Genomic DNA, 25,602 nt, shown 5'->3' on the forward strand with positions numbered 1-25,602 from the left:
TAATGAAATACTGTAACTTTAAAGTCTTTATGAAATTATTTACACTTTTTCGGCATTGAATTCTTTGAATGTTCAACAGCATATTGTAACACATTGGGTTATCTGTGTTGTGGTCGGATTTGTGTTTTGCTGAGTTGTGATGTTTCCAAGGTTCATGAATGCATCTTACAGCTGGCGAGAAAAGCAGCGGAGAACGAAGAACAGAGCTGTTGTACTTTGTTTTTGGCTAAAAATACATACTGCTTGCTTCCTCGTCTAAGAAACATTCAAAGTCGGATATTCGTTATTATGTTAGATGTGTTACCTGCAACACAGCCGCCAATCTCATGTAGCAATGTCGTCACACAACTTTGGGATTTATACACACTTTTCCCCATCTGCGATTTTAACAGGACAGCCAGAATGTTCCCAAACAGGAGACCGCAGTGTACAGGGGACCTTCGAGCTCTGGCTTGTTTGCGTATGCCATTATAATGCAATTTATCCATGCATTTATGATTTATCACGGCTTCTGGCGTCCTGCCTCCTCTTTAGTGCCGCCGCCCTCCTCTTCTCCCCCATGCAACAGTCAATAGCGCCCGTGCGTAAGCTCGCGCTAATAAGTGGACCGAACCGAATGCAAGTGGACCGAACCGAACATGCCATACCGAAACTTATTAATACACCCACGTGTACCGCTACACCCCTAGTACATAGTATCTAACAGACCTGGGGTCACCAGCCTTTTTGAAGCTGATAGACACTCCTTGGCTACTGATTAATGCAAAGGCCGATCAGATTGATACATATTTTTGAAAGAACACATTTACTCAAATCACCTATATGAATGTTATTACATGTTTTTATGGATAACTGATGGTTATTTATGTGATGACAGGATCATGTTGATAATTTCAAATAAAGCTCATATGGGAATTTGTAGGAAAAATAGAAGTATGTTTTTTTTTTTTCTCTGTTCTTCCAGATGAAAATGTCATTTTCAGTTAAGATGTTGCCCTGGGTCACAAAATTGTCACACACTTATTTGTCACTAAAATATTTTTTTCTGTTGCTGGTACATTTAAATAATAATACAAAAATGAAATTTAAAATATAAATGAAGAAATGACATTTTAGTATATTGTTGTTGGTAAATTTTATTTATTCATTTTAACATTAAGAGTGCAGAAGCTAAAATTATTTTCACAAATGTCTGCACTCTGCAGAACTGCCATTCTTTCTATGTGTTTTTTTTCTTTAAATTGAGCTCTCACGATGTCTTCAAAAATGTTCGATGTATATAACATATTTGTGCACGTGTACTCTTTTATCATTGCAGGTGAGGCAGTGGCAGCAGGCGATGCCATTTGTGAAATTGAAACTGACAAAGCTGTCGTTACCATGGAATCTAATGATGACGGTATCTTGGCAAAGATCCTGGTGAGAACAAATGCCAAAATCACACATACCATCTTGTGTACTGCAATGCTGTAGATATTTTCTGTTTTTTATCAGACTATCATTATTTGTTGTTTTAATCCCTTCCTTAAAATGGGTTCTTTTGTGACATTTTTATTTGGCCATTCTTGCACAGTGACAGTTTACAAAAGGATTTTCTTTCATGGCAGAAATTTCTCTAGGTCCATTTCCCATTGTATTGGTCGTTGTTTGATTATTTTAATAGGCTTCCAAAGATGGAGCAATTAGTCATTGTTCTTCGAAGTTCTTGTTTTTCTTCTTGACCTCCATGCTCCATCCAAAAATATGTTATTATGGTCTTCTTTTTCTTCTTCATTGCATTTCATTACAGAGGCATTGATTTGGCACTCTGTATCGGAAGATACTCAAAATCAAGTGAGTTGGAATCAGACTCGAGTACAAAAAAATGTGATCAGGACATCCAAAATTTTAATCATAAAGCGCATGGTACAGGATGGATTATTGCCCTTCACACACTGAAGACAGACCTTTTTTCCAAATGACAGAATGAGTTGATGTGAATATAGATGTTTGAAGCTATAAATGTTGCTATAAACTGCAGCCTTGTGGTGATTTAAAAAAAAAAGTTCACTACTGGCAAATTTAAACCATTAGTTTTATGCTTTTCTTCCTTTCTTTCCCGTTTCTACATTACCTTACACCCATCTTTCTTTTTCACTGTGGGGATTTTAGTTTCCATAGCAACCACTGAAGAATTGGGGGTAGGGGCTTGAGAGCTGAGGCAGGCAAAGAAAAGTGGCCTGTATAAACCCCTCTAGCTGAAAATGTATAGTTAACCCATTAAGGCCTAAAGCGCCTGGCTCAACAGCTCCTCAAAACCTAAGGTCGTCTTTGGAATTACCCTTGAAAACTTGAAGTTTTTCCAGAAATTCAACACCTACAAAATAATTAGTATCTAAGCCCCCGTAGCAGACAGAAACATAATTCACAAACAATTTGAGAGCTTAGACATGTGGCTTGCACACAGACCCGAGTTTATTCATCTTTACTAGGGGTGGGAACGATAATTATTTTGCTGTCACGTGTATATTCTGATGCATTTCACTGGTTAATAGACCGAGAATTAAATAATGAATAGAAAATGACGTATACGCTCTCCCCGCTTTATGGGTAGAAAGATGCAAAAGCGCTCCCGGCTCTAGTGGTAGAAATGCGGTTATGCACTCCCGGCTCGAGTGGTAGAAACGCGGTTATGCACTCTCGTCAGCTGGAAGCGTTGCATGTCCAATTTGGGACCTTTTATATTAATATTAAATTGACCACCATACCATAATTACCTATTTGACCAAATGATAATTTAAATAGTTTCATTCCCATTGGCATGAAAACTTAGGCTCCAAAGTGGTATGGGCGTCATTTACCAATATTCAACTCTTCTCAATATTCAGCTCTTGGTGGGTGGATCAGTTGTGCTGTGGCCACAGATTACTAAATCTCATCATAGTGACACAGCATTGCTCTACCATGACCCAACGTGGGTCTGCTGTGGGTACAGTCAATCACACAGGCACGCGCTTGTGGACTTTGAACCAGTAGAACCAGTCAAACGTGATTTATGGTTAATATATGTTTGTAGACAATGACAATATCGACAGCTTTGTAACAGAATAGAGAATGGTAATTACCACTTGATTTTTTAATTTATTTTTTTTAATAAAAAATAGTGCTTCTCTTGTACTGACATTTTGGAATTATGTTGCTATCTACTACATGTGCTGAGATAATAATTCATTTGTAGGTGTTGAGTTTCTGGGAAAACGTCAGGTTTTTGAGGGCAATTCCAAAGACGACCTCAGGTTTTGGGGAGCTGTAGGACCGGTTCTATAGGCCTTAATGGGTTAAACTGTACATGTCAGAATGTCACCGCAATAACAATATTTGTTGACTGTTGCCAAAATTAGCTTGACTTGTATTTTTACCACCTGGCTGAGTGGCTACTTAAAGGGGAAAGTTTAAATATTTTCTTTACAATATGATTTATGCGCCCCCGCTAGTCTAAACACGGTATTCTGATTAATATTGCATTTGTGGAATATAGATTAAGCAGCAAAATCCACCCGTTTTTGTCTATCTCACGGAGCGGCCGTTATGCCTGTTGCTGTTAATTGAAAATGACATCACAGTGCCTACCTAAGTGCTCATCTTGCAAACGTCACATGACCAAACCCAGAAAAGAGGTGAGCTGTGACGGTCGTTACTTGAGCCCTTAAGGCCTAGATAGACCAATCCGACGTTGGCTAACTGTGACCGACTCTTACCCCCTGTGGCGTTGGGCCGGCTGTCTGCACGTCACGCTGGAAAAATACACCACCACGATAGACAGCGACGCTGACCATTAAAGTACCATCTGCGCATGCATGAGATGTAATACCCTTCCTTACCATCGGCGGCGATAATCACTATTCCTCATGGTTAGAAAAATCAAACCGCAAAGCTATAGGCCGGGAGCGGATTATAAAAACGTACAATGCATTCACCTATACGTTTTGCTCATATTATATTATATAATATGTTATATTTTTCACGATGAACTCCCACGCGAAGTAAACCCTCACGTTCTTGACACAGTATCGTGAAATCGTAAAATTGTCAACCCTCGCTCTTGTACTTGTAAGGAAATTAAGGCAGCAAAGGTGTGCTCACTGTTTATCCGCATTTGTCACTTAACGTTCGTGTTCCGAGTGCTGATTTGCTAGCTAGCAGCCAATCAGAGTGACCAAATGTCACACCTCACAACACCGATTTGACATGCTGAAACGCCCAACAGACCTGATGGGGTCCGACGCTACGACGGTGGTCAATACACCAATCAGATGGCGCAATCAGACGCCACGACGCTTCCCGACTTCCGACATCGGATTTGTGTAACTTAACTAGAAGCAACTCACTGAAGCGCATCACAAGATCCGTTCAGCATTTTGGCAGGGAGACCGTGTGCTTGTCTATTTCATCCTATTTCATCCATTGTACATGTGGAATTATAAATACTGTACTACTGTTGTAGAAATGCAATATTTATATGGCCGGTTGGGTCTCGAACTATCACGCGATCGCTAGCTAAAAACGTGGAAACCGATTTGTGATGTACCTGTATGTACTGTAGGGTTGCTCGATTATGAAAAAAATATTAATCATGATTATTTTGGTAATAACTGAAATCATGAGTATGCATACGATCATTTATTTTTTGGTACAAAGCAAGAACATTTTTAAATGTAAAAAATATAAAGACAAATGTAAGTAAGTTCCCTATGGACCAAACAAAATTAAAAAAATAAAATAAAAAAGGTGCAAATGTGTATCACTTCAAGTAGAGATGTTCGATTTTGCCTAATAAGAAAATCCCGTTTATTTTCTCTCAAACCCGATTTTACGATTACGATTTCTTTGTAAAATAAGGAAAAATTAAGTATTTCGAATGTCTTTTATTTAAATTTAATTTTTCTTTCTGTGAACTCAAAATAATGAAGTTATCAAGTTCATTGAAGACAAAACTCTTTACAGCTGAAAAATCCTCAGGTCCAGCACTCACTATGCTAGGGTCCTTATTATTGATTTTACACCTGCTTTTAACAGCATGCAGATTCACACTCTCTTGCAGAGACTCATTGATATAGGGGTAAATGGGGGTCTTGTACATCTGGTCAGAAATATTATAAAAAATTAAAATAAAATAATAATAATAATAATAAAATAAAAATTATAATAATAATAATAATAAACTCCACACAGGGAGGCGGGGGCCAGGATCGAACCCACAACCTCTGAACTGTGAGGCGGACGTGCTTACCAGTCGACCACCGTGCCGCTGTGAAGAAAAATAATAAACAAAATGTAACATTGTCTAATACAAAATTAAGGTATTACTGCTCCATTTGAAAAAAATATTTATAAGTTTGGGTGAATTGGTTACTTTTGTGACCTAAAAAATTTCAAAAAATAAGGAAAACAGATTTTTTTTGCCCTGATCCCCAATCAGCCTAAAACAACCTTATCGGATCCAAATTTCAATCACGTGATCAGATCAGGACATCCCTAATGTTAAATATACACATCCAGTAAAAAAAAATACTTTCTCATGCCATTAAATAGAGAAGCGTCTCAATACTTTATACTGGTATTGAAGAATAATAAGAACTCTTCCCCATTTTTTGTGAACTTTTAGGCCTAATACACTCCTTTAGTTTAATGTTGGTCGTTATGGTGGTATTTAGAGAGGTCATTATTTTATTTATTTATTTATTTATTGGGGGGTGGCACTTGGTGTAAAATTTTGGAAAACGTTAACCTGAATAGGATGGGCGTTTTTGAGAATTAATGATCCAGTAATTGTCTATAAAGTAAATATAATTTACACACATTGCTAAACAGCAAACCAGAAAACATGCTAAATTAACGTTGTTAATAAACAAACTCTCAAACTCTTAGGGAACTTTTTGTCAGTGACGATTTAAGTATGACCTAATGTTATAATGCATTCCAATTTAAGACATACTTCATTTCGGCTCTGTCGAATTGGAATTGATTGAAATAAGCAAAGTTACTATCCGCCTAAAGTTGGTTGTTAATCTATTGTTTTATGCATCTGTTGCCAGAAAAGTAAACTTTCAGTCGTAATTTCTCAATCAGCGGTGCTACAAGTTGCAGTTTGGAACCAGCTTTCTCAAAATTTAGAGTCATCACTTCCACTTTGCTTAAAATCTTAACCGTACATTTCTCTTAACTAACAACAAATTATTTCAGCATACAGTATTTGACTATTTTAACACTACCTTTTATTTCGTAAGTCTGCAGATTTGCAGACTTTCTCCCTACTGCTCTGCAAATTTATTTCATGCTGTATTGACTAACAAGAGACAGCTCACAAAATGGATACCTTCTGAAAACTGATCAAATGCAGCCAGCAGTATATTAGACATGGCCTTTCACTTAGACTGAACCAGAATTGATTGATTGACAATGTCCAGTAGACCGTGGAGAGAGAAGTAAAAGTCACACAGTGTATTTAGATTAGCTCTTAACAGGATCGTGAATCAGTGGTGATAGCAAGCATAAAAAGGCACTCGTTACCCTCCACAACAACCTATTCTATCTCAGTGAGCTACAACACAGCATATATTTGTTATTCTTTGCTATCTTTCAGTCTGATGAACATGTTTTGGTTAATGTGCAACCACTTTATTGAAAAAGACTTACTTCGCCTGCATTTCAGATCGAGGAGGGAAGTCGCAATGTGTCCCTGGGAACTCTAATTGCCGTTATGGTGGAAGAGGGACAGGACTGGACGCAGGTTGAGATTCCCCTTCCATCTGCACCTCCCCCTGCTGTGCATGAAACAGTTGCCACTGCTGTGCCACCTGCTGCTCCTTCGCCAGCTTCTCCTCCAAAAACAGTCCTAGCAGGATCGTAAGTGTCGTCTAATAGTGTTGTCACATTACCACTATTTTGACTTTATGCATATTGTACCTCGATGCCGATACTGAAACAATATCACGACAAAGATGTTAAAATAAGTAAAATATAGTGGAATAATACAGCTAAACAACTTCAAATTCTGAAAATTATTAGGATGCTAATTAGAATACTTAAAAAAAAATAATGGGGCTGGGGCGATACACTTTTGTCCCAATCCGATACGGATCCCGATACTTAGGTTGCGATCTGATACGTATTGCGATCCTTAAATATTATAAAATTATATACCGTATTTTCTGGACTATAAATCACACTTTTTTTCATAGTTTGGCCGGGGGTGCGATTTATACTCTGGAGCGACTTATGTGTGAAATTATTAACACATTACTGTCATGGATTGTTAGTGCTGACTTGTGACTTGTGCTTTAGCGCTAAAGCGCCTGCAGAGGGAGACAAAACATCATAAATACAAGTCAGCACTAACAAGCCATGATAACTACTTCTATATCATTTCACATGTTATTGTCACCAACATAAGAAACAGAAGATACAGTACATCCCAAAAGCTATTAAAATGCATGAATAATCGGTTAAATAAACGGTTAAAGTCTAATGTTTTGTTAAACTAACAGGCCTTGCTAGTCGAGGAAGTCAGCTTCTCCAAACAGCTAAACATTCACAAACAAACTCCACTGACTCCAGGTGTGCAGCGAAGTTGCCTGTTTGTATTGTGAAACTGCACAAGAAACAGAAAATACTATTAATGTATGCATTACATACACATGTATTTTCATAGATATGAACAAGATGAGCTTATGCTAACGATTAGCCATCGCGATTAGCATTAGCGATAGCGATTAGTATGTTGAGTCCACAATTCAGCTCCTCTATAAATGTCATTACACACAATTGTCTAAGTTAGTTTCAGACGATGGTTGAACAAGAATATACCACAAATAAATGAATAAGAACGAACCACAAACAGGCAGTTGCCTGCCTCTGGCTAGGGTATTGCATCATGCAGCCACACACGTAAGGAGGAGCACACTCAGCAGAGAGGAGAGGAAGACATAATTACGACCGAATACATAAATACTTTTGGAGACTTGGAAACATTCTACATGGCCAGAGATGAATAAAAGACTTATTTAAACGATCTACAATCGTTTTGGTGAGTTTAAAGTTATCTTACACTAACGTTTTTGTATGCTACATGTAGCATCGTAGCTCGGTGGAAATGATGTGTACTAAACGCACAATTTCCTCCCAAAATGCGACTTACACTACATTACGACTTATATGTTTTTTTCCCCCTTTATTATGCATTTTATGGCTGATGCGACTTGTACTCCGGGGCGACTTATAGTCCGGAAAATATGGTATTTAAAAAAACAGCAGAGACATGTGTTTCCAAATTTTAACTTAAGTGCCATTTGACATTTATTCAAATGTCATGATTGAAAAGTGCCTAAACTGTTCCAGTAAATGGTTCCTGTTAGACAGGAGTGCAATAAATAAAACTTCATTCACAAAGCTCAACTTTAAGGACCTCAAATGTTCCAAAAGTATGTTATAGAACGTGCAAAAGATAACAAGTATAAAGTATCGAAAATATCGATACTTCATCAAAGTATTGATACTTGGTATTGACATAAAAAGCATCACGATCCAATATTTTTTCGCATCCCTACATAGTAAATACATTTTCAACATTTTTAAACACTTTACAATTGAACACTTAAATGTTTAACATGATTAAACTCTACTGAATAGGGCTGGTACTCATGATTATTTTGATCAATTAATCTGTCGCTTATTTTATGAATTAATCTATTTAAACATGTTTTAATTTCCATGCTTTTTAATTGAAAAACATGACATTTTTTCAAATTGACAAAATAATTATGATTCAGTTACTAGTTTGGTCCGTAACATGTCGAAAAAAACAGGCAAAAAAGTTGATCATTGTTTTCCAAAGTGAAGTTATTTTGATTGGGACTGTGCTGTTGGTGCCATGGTGACTCATAATAGAGAAAAAATCATTAGTATCTGTACCATAATTCAGATCCACAGACAAAATATAATGTCTTCATTTAATCACGCTCATGCAATGCAACTGCATGGCTGTGTGCCGTACTTTGCTGTACAATAGTGCCTCATCAAATAGAATCAATCGAGCACAATAATAAAATGCGTGCCTTGTGATTCGCCCCCCTGCCCTACGAAGCACTTTTTTTTTGATAAAGAGGTGTTTATTTAATCTTTACATTACCAGTTAATTTTACTTTTTCATAAGTGGTTTGAATGATGATGGTTGTGTTGCGCTCTTATTAAAAGTTAAATATTATATTTTAAAATCAAATTACCTAAGTTCTGCTTTTTCTCTGGCTCCTTATTTTGAATAGTAAAAAGTATATATATTAAAAAAAAAACAATAATTATCAATGCCGACTGATATGAAATACTAGGTACTAATATGATTAGAGCTGCACGTAACAATTATTTCAATTATCGAGTAATCAGTCTATTATTTTTTTTTGATGAATTAATGAATCGGATACTAAAAAAAAAAAAAAATCATTCCCGTTATTAAAACACACTTGGGGTAATGTGATGGGATGGGCATCCTTTGTCATGGTACTACTTTGCTTTGCAAATTGCAGCCCGATACTCTTGAATGTAGATGAGAACAAGTTAAGTTTTGCCTACTACGTTGCAGTAACATTGGTTAAATGACTTGCGTTGACCACTACAGGACTATTTTTGCACAGATGCACAGCGATGATGAAACAAAACAGTTTAAGTAACGTATCTCTACAACACAAATATCTCCCAACATCAACACTAAACAATATGGGACAAAGCACAGAATTACCACATATTGAACAGTTATGGGCAAAAAAACAACAACAATTGAATAAAAATATGTGTCTTTGTCCAGCCAAACAAATTCTATTTGTGCTATAGCTCCCGTGTTATTAACAAGCTAAAACTAACTCAGGTTCAGTGACCTTTTCATTCTTATCAAACTGGATAATTAATACACACCAGCAGCAAGAGAGACTAACATTAGGTTGCCTCTCTTTAAAACTGAATAAAGTTGGATTCTGTAGTGACTTACTCGTTGCTGGACTTCTGTGTCTATATTGACCATGCCGGCTCAAGTCGTGCGCACCATGGGACATATAGCGTGACTGACGTAATCAAAGCGCAAGGCAACAGTTGAGTGACGTAATAATGGCGCGACACAACAGATCAATACATTCATTTGTTGCCAACACTTTTAATTATCAATTTTTATCGATGATTATCGCTTCTTTGTTGCAGCTTTAATTGTGATACACTTTAAAGCCATATCGCCCAGCCCTAAAATATGAGATCGTGGGAACAACAAACCCTCCCAACTCTTTCTAGCCACCACTGTGCAACTACCTGTTTATTGTTGTGACTAAATACAAATACTGTACAGTACAATCATTGCCGGAGGTCTTTTTGTGTTGTACTTGTTTTACATCAGCAAAATAATTGTATATTATGATATTATAATTAGTTTTGGCAATTACCTTTTCCCCCTCATAATACAGCATACACTTTCTCAAGCTCTATTCACCATTGAATGTTTAACATCCTGCATTTCAGAAAGCCTGTCTACGCTTGTTTACACAATAGTTACTGTAGGGGAACGTACAGGACCTGCCACAGAGCAAACTATGTGTGTTTGTTATGCAAACACTTTGCGGTGAGCCAGTTGACATTTTCAGAAGTGAAAGTCTGCATAAACTTGGTTGAAAATGGATTGTTAGAAAAAAAAGTGGATATTTAGAGTCACAGGAGTACAGTTAGGTTATTGGGTAGCAAATCTCCACCAGTGACTTGAACTAAAGGAAGAATTTGACACAAAATTAAAAGGGCCATAAAATAAAACTTAATAAAACTTCATGACTCATGTTCCTTCAGGTTACGACTAAGCCCAGCAGCAAGACACATCCTGGACACTCATGGCATTGATCCAAAACTGGCCACACCTACTGGACCAAGAGGACTAATTACAAAGGAGTGAGTTGGAGAAGAGAAATTGTCTTGAGGTTCACACTGGATGTGAATGACGCTTTGCCTTGCGTTTCTAACGGGAGTGTGATCGCGGGATACAATACAATACAATTGTATTTATGTAGCGCATTTCATAACAGCTGGAGCTGTAACAAAGCACTTTACAAACAATAAATAAATAATAATAAATAGTAATAATAATAATAAACAATAAAAGGCCATAATACACAGTGTTGATCAATAAATTAACCTAAAACACTATATACACCAAAAAGAGCCGAAAATTTGAGGGCTGATCAAAAGCCAGCGAATACTATGAACATAGCTGCTCCATTCGCACCACACCGCAACAGAGGAGAAGAAGGCTTTCCTTCTCCTCTAACAGAAAAAAATGTGTGAGTTGACCAATGAGTTGGTCATTTGTATCAGGTGTGTTGGAGAAGGGAAACATTTAAAAGAACATGTGCCCTCGAGGGCCGGAGTTGGCCCTCCCTGCTGTACACTGATTCCCAACCCATAAAACTGACTTATTTCATTGCTTGGCTGCAGTACCAACTTTCCACCTCTAAAGAGTGCTAAAAGACTGTAAAACGCTCATTATTTTTTTAATTCAGTACAACGGAGTTGCCGTAAAATGCCGGCGAAGCCTCGGTGCCAAAATTTTGTCAACCTATTTTTGGGGTCAACTTATCCGACTTTTGTCCTCAGCCCTACCCATAGTCAGGCATACTTACAGTAGATCCAAATCAGGCCTTAATGATATTAATACATTGATGAGAAGTCTTCACCACAACGGAAGACTGGGGTTGCAAACCAAGTTGGCGGCAATATCAACTACAGATCAAAAGCCAGAAAAAACATTATAATATAACTCAAAGACCACAATAAAAGAAGTGGTCCTGTAATAATTATATTACATGTCCATTCTAAGCTAATGGATGCATGCCCATCAACGTGGGCAGGCCGTAGGGGGTGCTGCACGCCCACCAAGTTGCTTTTGCCCTCTCCATTTGAGGCACAGATCTTGAAAATCTAACAAACATTTATTTAAAATTACTTTTTATTTCGTAAGTAATAATAGCTGTTTTTAAGTTCAGGAATGCTGCTGCTAAGTTCTTTATCACTCAGGTGTAAACAAAATAAAGAAACAATGGCGTGATCGTGTGTGGGAAGTTAGAAAGCTGGAAACCTCATCTGGAAACAGCCTTTTATGGCCGCAAAGTAAGTTGGAGTCATGCACATTTTTAAAAGTTCATCTGTTTTGTTGTGGGGATAGCTTTTTTTGCCAGTACCTCTACGTAGAGGGAAACGTTATAGCCTTAAAATGTGTAATACTTGGGTGTGTAATTCTGAATATTTTCAGAGGTTGATGTGAGCATAAGTAGTAGTCCACATATATTTTGGTGACGATTGATCACAGTTTTTAGCCATTAGGCGAAGTTTACTTTCTTACATTACGCATTTAGACTGTTACTCCCTGGCACAATCGCTCTACGGAAAGTGAGGAGGGGCATATTACAACTAAAGAGCCATTTGAACCCATTTTCACAATTGAAACTACGGGAGCCACGAACTATTTGGGAATCTGAAATGATGATAACCCATTGTGTTATGTTAGCGCATCCGCCATATTGGATGTGTCCATTGTATTAGCAATAAAAATCGGCAAATAATATTCATAAGATTTGTGAGAAGGACGTAATACAATCATAAGCAACGGTTCTGTTTTAACCCTTTTAACCCAGTGAGTTCTTGCTTCGTGATACATATCCAAGGAGAAAGTGAACGCGGCAGCTTTGCAAAAAGCTTCACCCTGCAAGCACCCTCCAATACGGCTGCTGCTTCGACTTACCCAAGATGGCGTCTATGTTTGTGTACTGTAAATGTCTACGATAATACTTGCCAAAGGGTGCCATTCAAGCCATTCATTGACTGGGAGCGTCCCACACACCTGTACATTTCATGTGGCCCCTTCAGGCTCGTCTGTGCTTTATCTCGGTGGGGATTTCCAAGTTCCCTCAGTCCTTCCACAAGCAAATACTCCTATCAGTGAGGAAACAAGGCGTTTGTGTGCTACAGGAAATGTAAGAATGCAGGAACAAGGGAGGGGTGAGATAGCTATGAGACCAAGATTGCATGGTGAGGTCACAGGCAGCTGATCCAGACAAAAGGTTGGATGCATGTGGGTACAATGGACTGACTGCGCTGAACCGGAACTGGAACTCTACAAATAGATGCGCCTGATACATGCCCTTCCCTCTTCTTTTCCTGCCAAGCTCAAAATTACTAGGTGAAAATAATCTTGTGAGGTTATGTACAATTGTCCCTCGTGCTTTTTACATTTTTCTTGTATAAATCCTGTGTACTCAGAGCAGCAAAGTGCCGCTCTCATCATGTTGTCATGCCTCCTTTTGTATACTATAGTGCAGTATATTATAGTGTCGTACATATCGAGACTATCCCCGATAGTTGACTAATTATCAGAAATATAAAAAAAGTCAACAATGCTTTAGTTGTTACAAATAAAAATATTTCTACCATGCACTCTCACACACAGTAGTTGAGCATGACACTAAACTTAAAACTTGTTGATTGCCCTCTATGTTTAACCCATTACGGACGGGAGCACATAACCGCATTTGTACCACAAAAGCCGGGAGGGCTGTTGCGTGTTTCTCCCTTTAAAGCCGGGAGAGCATATTGGTCATTTTCTTTTTTTAATCCAATGCTCGGTCTCTTAGCCAATGAAATGCATCAGAATCCGTAATTTTTTCGAGGAGTAATGGAGGCACAATCGATCGCGGGAGCACTGATATAAGTCACAGCAGTGATATAGACGACATGCTCGCGGACTTTAAAGCCGTGAAACCATCCAAACGTGATGTATGGGTTAAGATATAAGTTCGTAGACAATGACGTTTTCAACGTCTTTGTAAGAGAACACTGCATGGTAATTACCACTCGATTTTTTAAAATCAAAAATAGTGATTCACTTGCGTCTTCGATTGAAACAGTAAAGATGAATAAACTCGGGCCTGTGTGAAAGCCACATGTCTAAGCTCTCAATTTTTGGAGGGAATTATGTTTCTATCTGCTCCAGGGGCTGAGATATTAATTATTTTGTAGGTGTTGATGTTCTGCGAAAATGTCAGGTTTTCAAGGGTGACTCCAAAGACCACCGTAGGTTTTAGAGAGATACCTCACGAGGGGATTCAGGCTTGAATGGGTTAAGTAAGCTTATTGAATGTGACAGGTCATTATAGGCCTAATGATCAAAATAATCAAACTGCAGTGTGGAAGTTGTTTTTTTATTTTATTCATGTGTTCCTAATGAACCGCCCATGACAATAATAACAAAACGAAAGTGAAAGATGCACAAGCAATGCTGCAACTCTAAGCTAGGGGCAGTGGGGTCAGTGCCTTGCGCAAGGGTACATCGGTGGTTGTCAGGAAGCAGACTGCAGTCCCTCCAATAGCTGTTTGTCTCCAGTGGTACTCGAACCGCGATCCCGCTGTTCCCATTTGTCATGTTTTTGGTCTATTTCGGCTCCAACAGAGATGCATTAAATGTTTTGAAGACATCTCCGGGGCCTAAAACAGCACCCATGACTGCTCCACCTCCTCCGGGTCCTGCCCCAATCGCATCAGTTCTTCCACCACCACCACCAGGCAGCAGACCCAACATACCTCCTCTTTCTATACCAGGAAATCCAGGCGCACCGGTGGGTTTTGAATTACAGCATACCTGAATAAACATGCATCTCCCTCTGAAGGTCTAAGGTACTGTCTGTATATGTTGCTCTTGCCATATGTCATGCTTCTTTCCAGAGATAGACCGATATGTTTTTTTCAGGGCAGATACCGATTATTAGTAGTCAAGGAGACCAGGCCAGTAACCGATAGTTGGAGCCGATATTCATTTTCAGCAAAAAGGAAAATATTGGCATTAAAATCTTTAAAAAAATTAAAACTCTTCACTGTTGAAACATCTTTAAGCATATGTTTATTGGACAATTTTTCTGATTTGCATAATGTTTTTATTATTATTATTATTATTATTATTAATAATAATACAGTATACTGCCTATACAGTATACATGTTTGTTGTAAAATTCTAAAAGGAGCGCCCAGGGTCATCAGTATGTCTTTAAAAGTGAATTGAAAACTTAAACAATAGCTCCATGTAGTTTTCAACAGCAAATAAAGTCCTTCAAAATAACAGAAATGTTAAAATTTCACTTATCTTTGGTTTGATTTTAAACAAAAAGTGCAGGGTGTTCCCAATCTCTTATAAAGTTAACTGAAAATGTAAATAGTTCCTTGAAGCTCATGAAGTTTTAAATCAATTTATTGGCCATAAGGTTTTTAAAAAACACTGATGCCGATATTCGTCAAAACACTGAGTATCGGAGCCGATAACACTGATTTACAAAAAATTATTTGCTCTAAGGCGTGGATGTGAATAGGTTTTGATGTGGTGAATTCAAATTTTTGAACATTTTTGCTCTCTCACCTCTAGTTTTTTGCTTTCACATCTTTTTTCAAGTATACCTCATATAAATTCAAAATATGTGTTTATTGTATGTGTTACAAAGGCATACTACCAAAAAAAAAAACAACAACATTGATTGAACTAAATGCAATATACAGAAATCATAGTCGTACAGATGGTGTTGGAAGGCAGTGCCATTTTTGTCCATGGCCTTCACAAAATTCTTCATTAAACCTAGCTTTATCTAAAGAGGAGGAATAAGCACCTTGTTCATGTCTACCAGAGGATTTTCTTTGACACCGTGCTCACCAGGCACAAAAGTACTCCTTAATCCCCAGTCCATCTGCTTGTATTGCTTGGATACAGCCCGACTGTCCCAGCGACAGACTAAGCACCGGTAGTTTGTAAAGCCCGCTTGCACACCCATCATGAGACCAATGACCTTGAGGTCAACACAAAGAGCCCGCTGGTACTGTCCATACATAATAACTTCTAAATTGAGCCCCATATTATCATGTCTCTTTCAGATGTACTGAGTGGGGAATGGAAATGCTAGGGTATTTATTCACATTGTGCACAAGCACCAAGTAAGGTCAACAAGCCAGAAACATTTGTGCAGTAGCACAACCTGTTTTACATGTCGAATAATGAAGCAAATTGTTTGGACCGTGTCCTGAAACTGGTGATCCGTAGCCTTGACCAGGTTCCACTGCTTACGCCGGGATGCAAGGAGCTCTGACTGCTGCTTAGATAGATCCAAATTACGGGCGAGGTTCTTCAGGTCCAGACCATCGGGACCACACATTTGAAGGTCACCTTGTTGCTGTTAAACCATGTCTTTCTCTTCTTTCTCAAAAATAAGACAGTGACTGCTTATTTTGCGATTTGTCCATTGCAGCAGGGTTTACAGCAAAATTGGCTTTTAAACTGAAATCAGCACCTCAAAATTAGGCTATAACAACGATTTTTATGCGTGCCTCACTTTACTTTAAACCTGTGTAATCGGCCCGGCCGATAATCTGTGTATCCCTACTCCTTTCAGAACTAGTCTGAATGTATGTGCGTTTTACAGTTTAATGATTCATTGTGGGTTTGCCAATTTATGGTTGAGTGTTTGCTTGGGATGCATACGCTGCCCTATGAACAAGTTACGTTCTAGAAGGCTGTTTATCGTTATTTTACCTGCTTTGGATATGCTCATTGCTCCATATAGTGAGGCTTTGTTACGTTGCCACTGGCCTGAAAGATGCCCACCTTCAGTCCGCTGGATTTGGGATTCCCCATGCCACTGCACCCCAAATAGATGCCCACCTTTCCTCACATGACTGGGGATTTGCCGCGCAACTGCTTGCACTGGGAATAGACCCTCTCTCGATATACTCACACATAAATAGCAGCTGGGGACAAGGATTTTGTCCACATAAAATAAATGTAATGAACAGCGAGAGACCAAGTGAACGAAAACTGACGCTGTGGGGATAGTGCAACCTTGATTTTAGGTGTAGTAGAACTTTTATGCATTGCAAACAACATTTTAGCTAACGCGGCTGTTAGTAGTCAGTATGTTCATTACTTGAATGATCGTAAGTTTAGTGGTGTCGCTATATCTTTGCCAGTGTCAGACACGCTTGGCTCGGTTTCAATGTCCATTTTGCTATTTTATTTCAAGCTGTAGAACTCTTTTAAACATGACTTTTCTATATAATCTAATGGGACTGTAAATAGTCTAAATCAATAAATGTTTTGATGAAAAATAGACCGATTATAGGCCGGGTCGATTATCGGCGCCGATATTTGGCGTTGTGACGAATATCGGCATCAGACTTTATTAAAAATCTGATGGCCCGTTAATAATTCAATTTAAAACGGTGTTGAAATCAAAACAAATGTATGTGAAAGTTTAACATTTCTGTCATTTTAAAATTTTGGAGATCTTCATTTACTGTAGAAAACTACATGGAGCTATCTCCCTGAACTTGTTAGAATTTTTATGACAAAGATGAATCTTCTCAAAAATTTCTTGTAATAATGAAATCAACATGCTTAAAAGGGAAGTCAACGCAAACATTTTTTTTCAAGAAAATGTTCTCTGCAAGCCCACTAGGTGAAACAGGGCAATCTGATAAATATTGCATTTGTGGAATAAATCTTAATCCACTCGTTTTTAGCTATCTCTGGTTGCGGCTCAGATTCAGAAAACAGGTGAGCCGTGATTGGTCGTTGTGAGCAGTTGTGATGTCATTTTCAGTCGACAGAAAACAAAATGGCCGCCCCCAGAGATGGCTAAAAACGAGTGCGTTTTGCAAAATTAATCAGAATGCCGTGTTTCAACAAGTGGGACTTCTGGGAACATATTCTTGAAAAAAATATGTTTGGGTTGACTTCCGCTTTAAAGATGCTTCAACAAAGTTAAGAGTTTTAATTTTTTTTTAGATTTTGGTGCCACTATTTTCCTTTCTACTGAAAATTAATATCGGCTCCAAATATCAGTTATCGGCCTCCTTGACTACTAATAATCAGAATCGGCCCTGAAAAAAGCATATCAGTCTATCTTTAGTTCAGAGCTACCATCAATTTACTGTAACAGGGTTGTCAATTACCTAACCTGGTCCATGTTATAATTGATAAAAGTTAAGTTATGTCAGCATTCGACTGCACATCATTGTGTTTGTTGCCTTTTTTCCCTAGTTGACTCTCTCAAAGTGCTATTTTCCATGTGGACAGTAATTCACAGCGTCTTGACTTATACAATCTTTTTCCTCAGGGCACTTTCACAGAGCTTCCAGCCTCAAATGTCCGTCGCGTGATCGCTCAAAGGCTAACACAGTCCAAAACCAGCATCCCCCATGCTTATGCCTCTGTTGACTGTAACATGGCTGCAGTAATGAAGCTTCGTCAAGACTTAGCCAAAGGTAACAAGACCCTTGTCTGAACACTTATGCTGCATCACCTCAGTATATTAACATATTTTCGCTTTAATTGACAATATCATCATCATGATCAATTATTGTCCTTGAAGATAAGAATTTGAAGGATTTCACATGGCCGCTCATTTGACAAAGAGAACAGACTGTGGCACTGAATGAAACACTGGCACATAACTGCTTGGTCACGCTAGTCAGAAGTCTCATTCCACACACCACACAAACTTATTTTGCCAATGACAGACAATCAAAGGTGCTTGTCAGACTGATTGAAATTAATTTGGCTGTATTTGAAACCACCTAGTGACTATAGCATGAATTTAATCAATAAAGTATGATGACATTAAGTCATTTAGTACCAGACTTTTTCAGACCCATTGTGAACTAACAATATGTCATTGGGATAGAATAACTAAAAAATAAGATAAAGAAAAAGCCAAAATGCCAAAGAATTTGAAAAGCATCTCTCACTGAACCTTCCTGTGTATATTGTTTGATCTGTTCTTAAATTAGTAGGCCATCCATTTCCTGGTTCATGGAAAATGGTGTAAGAACTTCCGCTCTTTTTATTTATACATTTATTTTAAATTTTGATTAGTGGGGACCAATTACATTTTGACTCAAATGGAAAAAATAGAAAAGAAATTCCTCTGGCTACAATTTGGCCAGACATGTGTGCTTGTTCTCAGTCATCACTTAACTATTTTTTCTTGCCTAATCTTGTCAACAAACTAGCAAACAAAAATTATGAAAACTATAACTTTTTACACTTAGGCACCCACTCCCCAATCAAGTCACACACAAAAGGAAAGCAAATATACGGGAAGCCCAACAAAATCCCAAAACAAGTACACACATACAATTCTAAAATAAATCCTGTACTTGAGAACAAAAGGCACAGCAGCAGACTGGGAACAGCAAACTAGAGTAGCTGTCATTTAGCAACTTCAAGACTGTATGTTGAAAATAACAGAAACAATTGATGTGTTTTGGAGAGTGTGATGAAAACAGAATCTTCAAATAAATGCATTTGGCAATTTGTATTTTAGTCTAAAGCTGCAATATGTTGCCACACACAATACACAGTACTGTGAATAATATGTGTATACTCAAGAAAAACACAGTGACTGCCAGAAACTTCATAAAAATATAAATAGGGTTCAAGAACATTTTTTTCTAAATGTCTGGTGAATGAATTCCATTTCCAATTCCATTTTGACTCAAATGGAAAAAACAGAAAAGAAATTCCTCTGGCTACAATTTGGCGGGCATGTGTGCTTGTTCTCAGTCACCACTTAACTATTTTTTCTTGCCTAATCTTGTCAACAAACTAGCAAACAAAAATTATGAAAACTATAACTTTTTGCACTTCATAAAAATATGAATAGGGTTCAAGAACATTTTTTTCTAAATGTCTGGTGAATGAATGAAGTTCTTTCCTTCCAAGCATGTGATGACTTTCAACCAGAAAACTTTTGTCTGCTTCCGTTGCCATTTCCTCTTAAAATATAATCTGCTGATTTACAGATTTGGGCAGTTTTCAATTTCCTTTTACAAAACAGGTAAAATGCATTGCCTGCTTTTGAACAAAGAATATATCTGTGATTCTCTATCAATGAGGACATGGAGCGGCCATTCTGAACCGGTAACAAGTGCTCTGTGTGCACTGAGGGATTTTCTGTCCGGTTGTTATCGCGGGCTGGGCTGTCTTTGTTCAGGATCGTGCAATTTCACGGTTAGGTCAGTCATCATGCTGCACACAGCATTCATAACCATCTGTGACTGCACTCATGGACTCCAGTGGCAGCAAATGCATAACACCTACTGGTGTCACATATTAGTTGAGAGAGTGGAGCAGTTTTGATCGTTTGGCATATTAGTTTAACTCATTCAGTACCAGACTTTTTCAGAGCCTCTGTGAAATGACATAAATATGTCTTTGGGATAGAATGAGTTAATGCAGGAGTTTGCGTTGTATTTGTGTCTTCGTGTGTTTTTGACAATCTCTCCTTTTGTGAGTTTCTTGTACACCAGCCAACCATCGTCGAAGCCATAGCGCTTAGGCAGCCTCTCGCCAGCTGTCTGGCTATCATTGTGTCACATTGATGTGACTCACAGTCTGTTTCTTTGTCTTTTCAGACCAGATCAAAGTTTCTGTGAATGATTTTATCATCAAGGCAGTTGCTGTTACGCTTAAAGTAAGTATTGCTCATTGATTTCACTTGCTGTCCTTAACAGTGTTTTGCTCCTAGAATTGTCTTTTTTAGTCTGTTGACACTTACAGTGTGGTTCAAACAGACAATTATACTCAACAATGAGCGACAGTGCCGTGAAAAAGTATGACCTCTTGGGATTTTTTTTTTTTTTTTAAAGCATAGTTTCCCCACTTAGTGTTTAAGATCATCAAACAAATGTAAGCATCAAAGATGAGCCAAGTAAACATAAAATAATGGAAGGATGGCTAGTTTTTAATGGAGATTGTATTCATCAAGAGCATAAAAACTATTTAAGGCTTCCTAGCCCTGTGTGGAAAAAGTACTTGTCCGCTTGTTAAATCATGCATTAACTTTGGCTAATCACATTTTTGGGAAAGATCAGTTCATTTTGTCTGACCACACCCAAATCTGATTACCCCCAGGCCTGTTTAATCAAGAAATAAAAACAAAAGATATGCGCTAACCATCTCCGATGTTTAACGAGTGTGTCTGAGGAGAGAGAGAGAGAGAAAGGGAGCTTTTGCAATACTTGCTATGGAAAATACTGCACTGACTGTCATATGGGGACCCCAGTTTTATACAAAACTTGACATTGGGTAAGATAGATTTGTTTTTATTGACCCGCATTTTCTTATTACTTTAGGGAAAAATCCACTTGTGGGCTAGCCAAAGTTATGACAGCTGAAACTGTTCGCAAGGTTAGTGAACTTGTCTGAACTAGGGCTGAACAATTAATTGCATTCACAATATAATTGCAATTTTCAAATCTCAAAGGCTGCGACTATATTGAGAGCGAAGCGGAGGAAGGGGGGGGGGGTATCCTTGCCTGCAAGATGAATTTTCGCGATATTTGTGAGCTCACACAAGACAGAGAATCCATCTTGTTCCGAGCCCGCTGATCTTGAATACAAACCAATCACAACGCAACAGTGTGTTAACGGGCAGGATACAATTGATTTACAGATTTGGGCAGTTTCCCAAACTCAGCAGGCTGTGGTGAAAACCTTTCTCCATTGACAATCAACTTGATTCAAAAATCAACATCGTGTTATTTAACCCGCCTTTATTCGCATATTTACATTGCAAAAACGACAATCCGGGCTGCACGGTGGTCGACTGGTTGGCACGTCCGGCCTTCCTTTGTGGAGTTTGGGTTAGGGCAGTGCTTCTCAAATAGTGGGCGGGTCCACCTGGGGGGGCGCGGTGCGAAGCTGAGGGGGGTGCGTGTGACCCTGGGGAACATGCTTTTTTTCCGCCGTACTACAATAACGTGTAATTGCACATCCACTCCAGCAGGTGGCAATGGCGCTCTAATTGCCCATTGTGCGCAGCAACTATTAACTCCACGGTGTAGGTTTGTTTTGCAATGAGCTGGCGATGTGAAGTGCAGTAAACAAACCCTTAGACAACATGAAGACATTTATAACAGGGTTGAAAAGAAAGGCGGAGCGAAACGAAGATAATGATTCAAAAGAAAGTCACCCGAAAGCAAAGACGCGCAAATATGACGAAGCATTATGTAGCGCTTGGCTTCACTGTGACTACAGTGGGAGGCGACGAAAGACCGGTGTGTTTGCTGTGTCTAAAAATGCTGGCAGCGGACAGCATGAAGCCAAATAAATTAAGGTGCTGTTGCTGCACTGAAGACCAAGTGCAGGTCCCAGCTAAACATTGAGCAGGAGCTGAGAGTTGCATCATGCTTCAAACCTCACTTTGAGAAGCTGTGCGCTGCAAAACGTGCTCATTGTAGCCATTAATTTTGGCTTCCTCATTTTGATTAAAAAAAAATAAAAAAATCAGCACAAATGGTTTTATTCATTTTTGTTTTGTTTGTTTTTATATATTGTGCTCCGGAGTTGATGTTGCTGAAGTTAATTTGAATTTGTTATTATTCATCGATTTTGTTTAATTTTATTTTCAGCAGCAAATGGTGCAATAAGTCCGTCAAAAATGTTTACATCTTAAACAAGGATATCATTATTTTTTGAATTTCAGGCAAATTGATGCACTTAAAATCTTTTCTTTGACAGTATGTTAACAAGGATACAATACTATGCAGAGGTGTATCTATAACTATTTTATAGGCAAATGCTATTATTCATAGTTGCGGCGGAGACTGGGAGGTGGGGTGGGGGTCGCGAATTGTTTTCTTCTTGCTAGGGGGGGCGTAACAGAAAATAAATGAGAAGCACTGGGTTAGGGTTGTATATATTTTCTTTAAATAAATACATTCCAAGAATATTTCAATCTGTGTGTGCCCAACTGAGAGGTTTGACTGTACTCTGTAGAGATTTTCATGTTTTCCAGAGGGCCTGCAGCCAAATTAGGATTAAGTCAACTGACAATTTGATTGCCATTGTTGTGACACTGCTCGTGAATTTGTGCTGATAGGAGCTACCAGATGTGAATGTGACGTGGTCAGATGATGGACCCCGAGCACTTGACTCTATTCACATTTCAATTGCTGTTGCAACTGACAAAGGCCTCATTACCCCCATCATCAGAGATGCTGCAAACAAAGGAGTTCATGAGATTTCCACTAACGCAAAGGTACAAGTCTGAATCTGAATTACTGTTACCTTATTGCCTACAGTCATTGGGGTGCTATATACCGTACATAGATCTTTGTGCGATTTGTACGATTGTGTTTTCGTTGTCTTGGCTCGGTTGTCTTGAGAGTGGTTGTCATTTACATTTGTTGAGCATGTGTTTTTTTTTTTTGTGCCTTTGTTTGGTCTTCTCTCCATACAGATGGAAACCAAATAAATCAAAGCTCAGTTCACAGGCAATCGCTTGGTCCAAAATTTATGAACACAATACTCAGCTGTTAGCAAACAGCCATGCATCCATATTCAATACCGCTTATCCATCTTAAGGTCGCGGAGTGCTGGACCCTATCCCAGTTGGCTTTGGGTGAAAGGCGGACTACACCTTGGACAGGTCACCATTCGCAGTGCACATATACAGTAGATGAACAACTATTCACACTCGCATTCACACCATCAGTGAGTGGTAACGGAGTACACGCTACCTCAGGCGACAGGTACCAACACATTATCAATTACTTGGGTTGAGAAACATTTCAGAAGGTTTTTGTCTTTTAAGATTACATACCAAAATTCAACCGTTGTAACAACCTATAACTCTGTCAATGGTACTGTTCACAGATCAAAAGCTTTACTTAGAATGCTCATTCATAGTGAATTATATGGTTATAAGACTGTGCCTTGTCCTTATGTCCTTATAATAACATTTTGGAATTTCTTTAATTAAGATCTTAACCCCTTTCCCAGCAACATTTGCTTATAATGTCCCGTTAGTTAAAACGTATGTACATAAGCCTTGATACATTAAAAGTTTAAATGTTGAATGCCATAATTTCCAGATTATAAAATGCTGCTTTTTCCCTATGCTTTGAACACTGCATCTTTAAATGTGACGTGGTTAATTCACAGATTTTTACTAAATAAAGGTGTATTGTATAGTATACTGTAGCAGCTTTATGCTACCAACAGGTTTACTGATAGTCTCATCACATCTGACCAATGAAATTACTGAACACGTCACAGTAGACCAATAAAACTGTCGGAGTCCACGCTCATCCCGAATATTCATATCAATCATTTGCATAAATCAGTGGGAGGCTTGGATGACAAAATCTTTTATTGAAACTGGCCACACGCGAAGAGTGAGGCGTTAAAATGCACGGTGATGACATATGGAGTAGGGACAGGAGTTATGAGGGGAGCGTTCACAGAGAATTGGGTTTTAGTCCACCGAAGAGTATTTATAAACGCCCTACACTACATTGTTTGCTTGTTTATTGAACATACGGCATAGTGCAACAGCTAAATGTATGGCTAAATTGAGCAGTTGCGGCTTTTAATCATGTGCACCATGTAGTCTGGACATTTTAACACTTTAATATGCACAAATAAAAAATGAAACATCAGCCTGCATAGCTCAAATGATTGATATGCAAGAGTAATGCTGCACTCCCTCCAGATCTCTCATATTCTAGAGTTGTACAGGTAAATCACTACAAACTCAACAAAATATTTTTCATCTTCGAAGCTTATACGTCAGGTTAAAAGTTTACATTGTGTTGATAAATGACTGCTCTTGCGTATAACATATGTAATGTATAAATCGCATCATGTCTATAGCTGGATTTCCATTGCCCTCAGAAATTCGCAAAATGCAAATTGCGCAATAGCAAACTGGTAATGGAAACACCGACATTTCGTAAAACCTCTCAAATACCACCAAAAGGTTTTCACACTCTCTGAGTTGGTTTTTGAGATGTCCATATAGAAGTATATCACAAAAGTGTAATAGAAAGACAGTTTTTGCGTTTCCAAGTCATGTGACAATGCCTCCAGTAGCCACAGCGACAAGTGCTGGTTCGACAAAGGACCCGTATTGGGGGTTTCCCGGACAACCCTGCCGAGCCCGATCCGGAACCTCTCAACTAGGGCGGATCCAATGACATCAACGGGGACCCCTATTGCCCGCTCGTGGGACGGTCCCGGGCCGGACGGCGCGACGCAGCCGGCATACACCACGTAGAGCAATCATCGTTGGGGGGGCCCGTTCGAGTGGAAGGCACAGCAAGCACTCTCCCGCTTCCTTGGGGGTGCGGCGGAGACCGAAGCCCAAGCGGCTCGCCGCACCTCTATCGTCCCAACCCTTTCGAGGCCGGGTGCCACCGTGCTCCGGGGCGGGGTCAACTGCGGGGAGTGAGAACATTTTATGAGATATTTCAAGATCTTGCAGGACAGGACGTTATGAGAATTATGCCTCAGAAGCAAAACACTCTTCAATGGAATGGAACTAGTGTTAGTACCAATTTCAAGTAGTGAAATTGTCCCAAAAGAAAACAAACAACAGTATGCGCACATATTCTTTGATCCGAAGCAATCCCATAGCCCCACACTCTTTGATGTATTGTGCTTTCTCCAAGGTTTCTCCACTCAGTCACGGTTTGCCATAAAACCCCGGCCACAGTCATGTGTTTGTTTTGTTT

At 38.8% G+C, this 25,602-nt stretch overlaps 1 protein-coding gene across 4 annotated transcripts in view; it reads left to right on the plus strand.

The window, feature by feature from the left end:
* pdhx (pyruvate dehydrogenase complex component X) overlaps nucleotides 1-25,602 on the plus strand; it is a 40,677-nt gene that overhangs the window by 12,603 nt on the left and 2,472 nt on the right. For 3 of the 4 annotated variants that reach the window (XM_086029213.1, XM_086029215.1, XM_086029216.1), the window contains exons 3-9: nucleotides 1,319-1,419; nucleotides 6,692-6,885; nucleotides 10,852-10,950; nucleotides 14,501-14,666; nucleotides 18,201-18,348; nucleotides 20,500-20,558; nucleotides 22,968-23,126. In XM_086029213.1, coding sequence (XP_085885339.1) covers nucleotides 1,319-1,419; nucleotides 6,692-6,885; nucleotides 10,852-10,950; nucleotides 14,501-14,666; nucleotides 18,201-18,348; nucleotides 20,500-20,558; nucleotides 22,968-23,126 — 926 coding nt within the window. Of the gene's footprint in view, nucleotides 1-1,318; nucleotides 1,420-6,691; nucleotides 6,886-10,851; nucleotides 10,951-14,500; nucleotides 14,667-18,200; nucleotides 18,349-20,499; nucleotides 20,559-22,967; nucleotides 23,127-23,452; nucleotides 23,620-25,602 lie in introns of all 4 variants that reach the window. The other variant, XM_086029214.1, reaches the window with a different exon arrangement.

This window comes from Filicampus tigris, chromosome 4 (genome assembly GCF_054856515.1).
Source record: "Filicampus tigris isolate MCC_2025a chromosome 4, RoL_Ftig_1.0, whole genome shotgun sequence".
Taxonomy (NCBI): Eukaryota; Metazoa; Chordata; class Actinopteri; order Syngnathiformes; family Syngnathidae; genus Filicampus; species Filicampus tigris.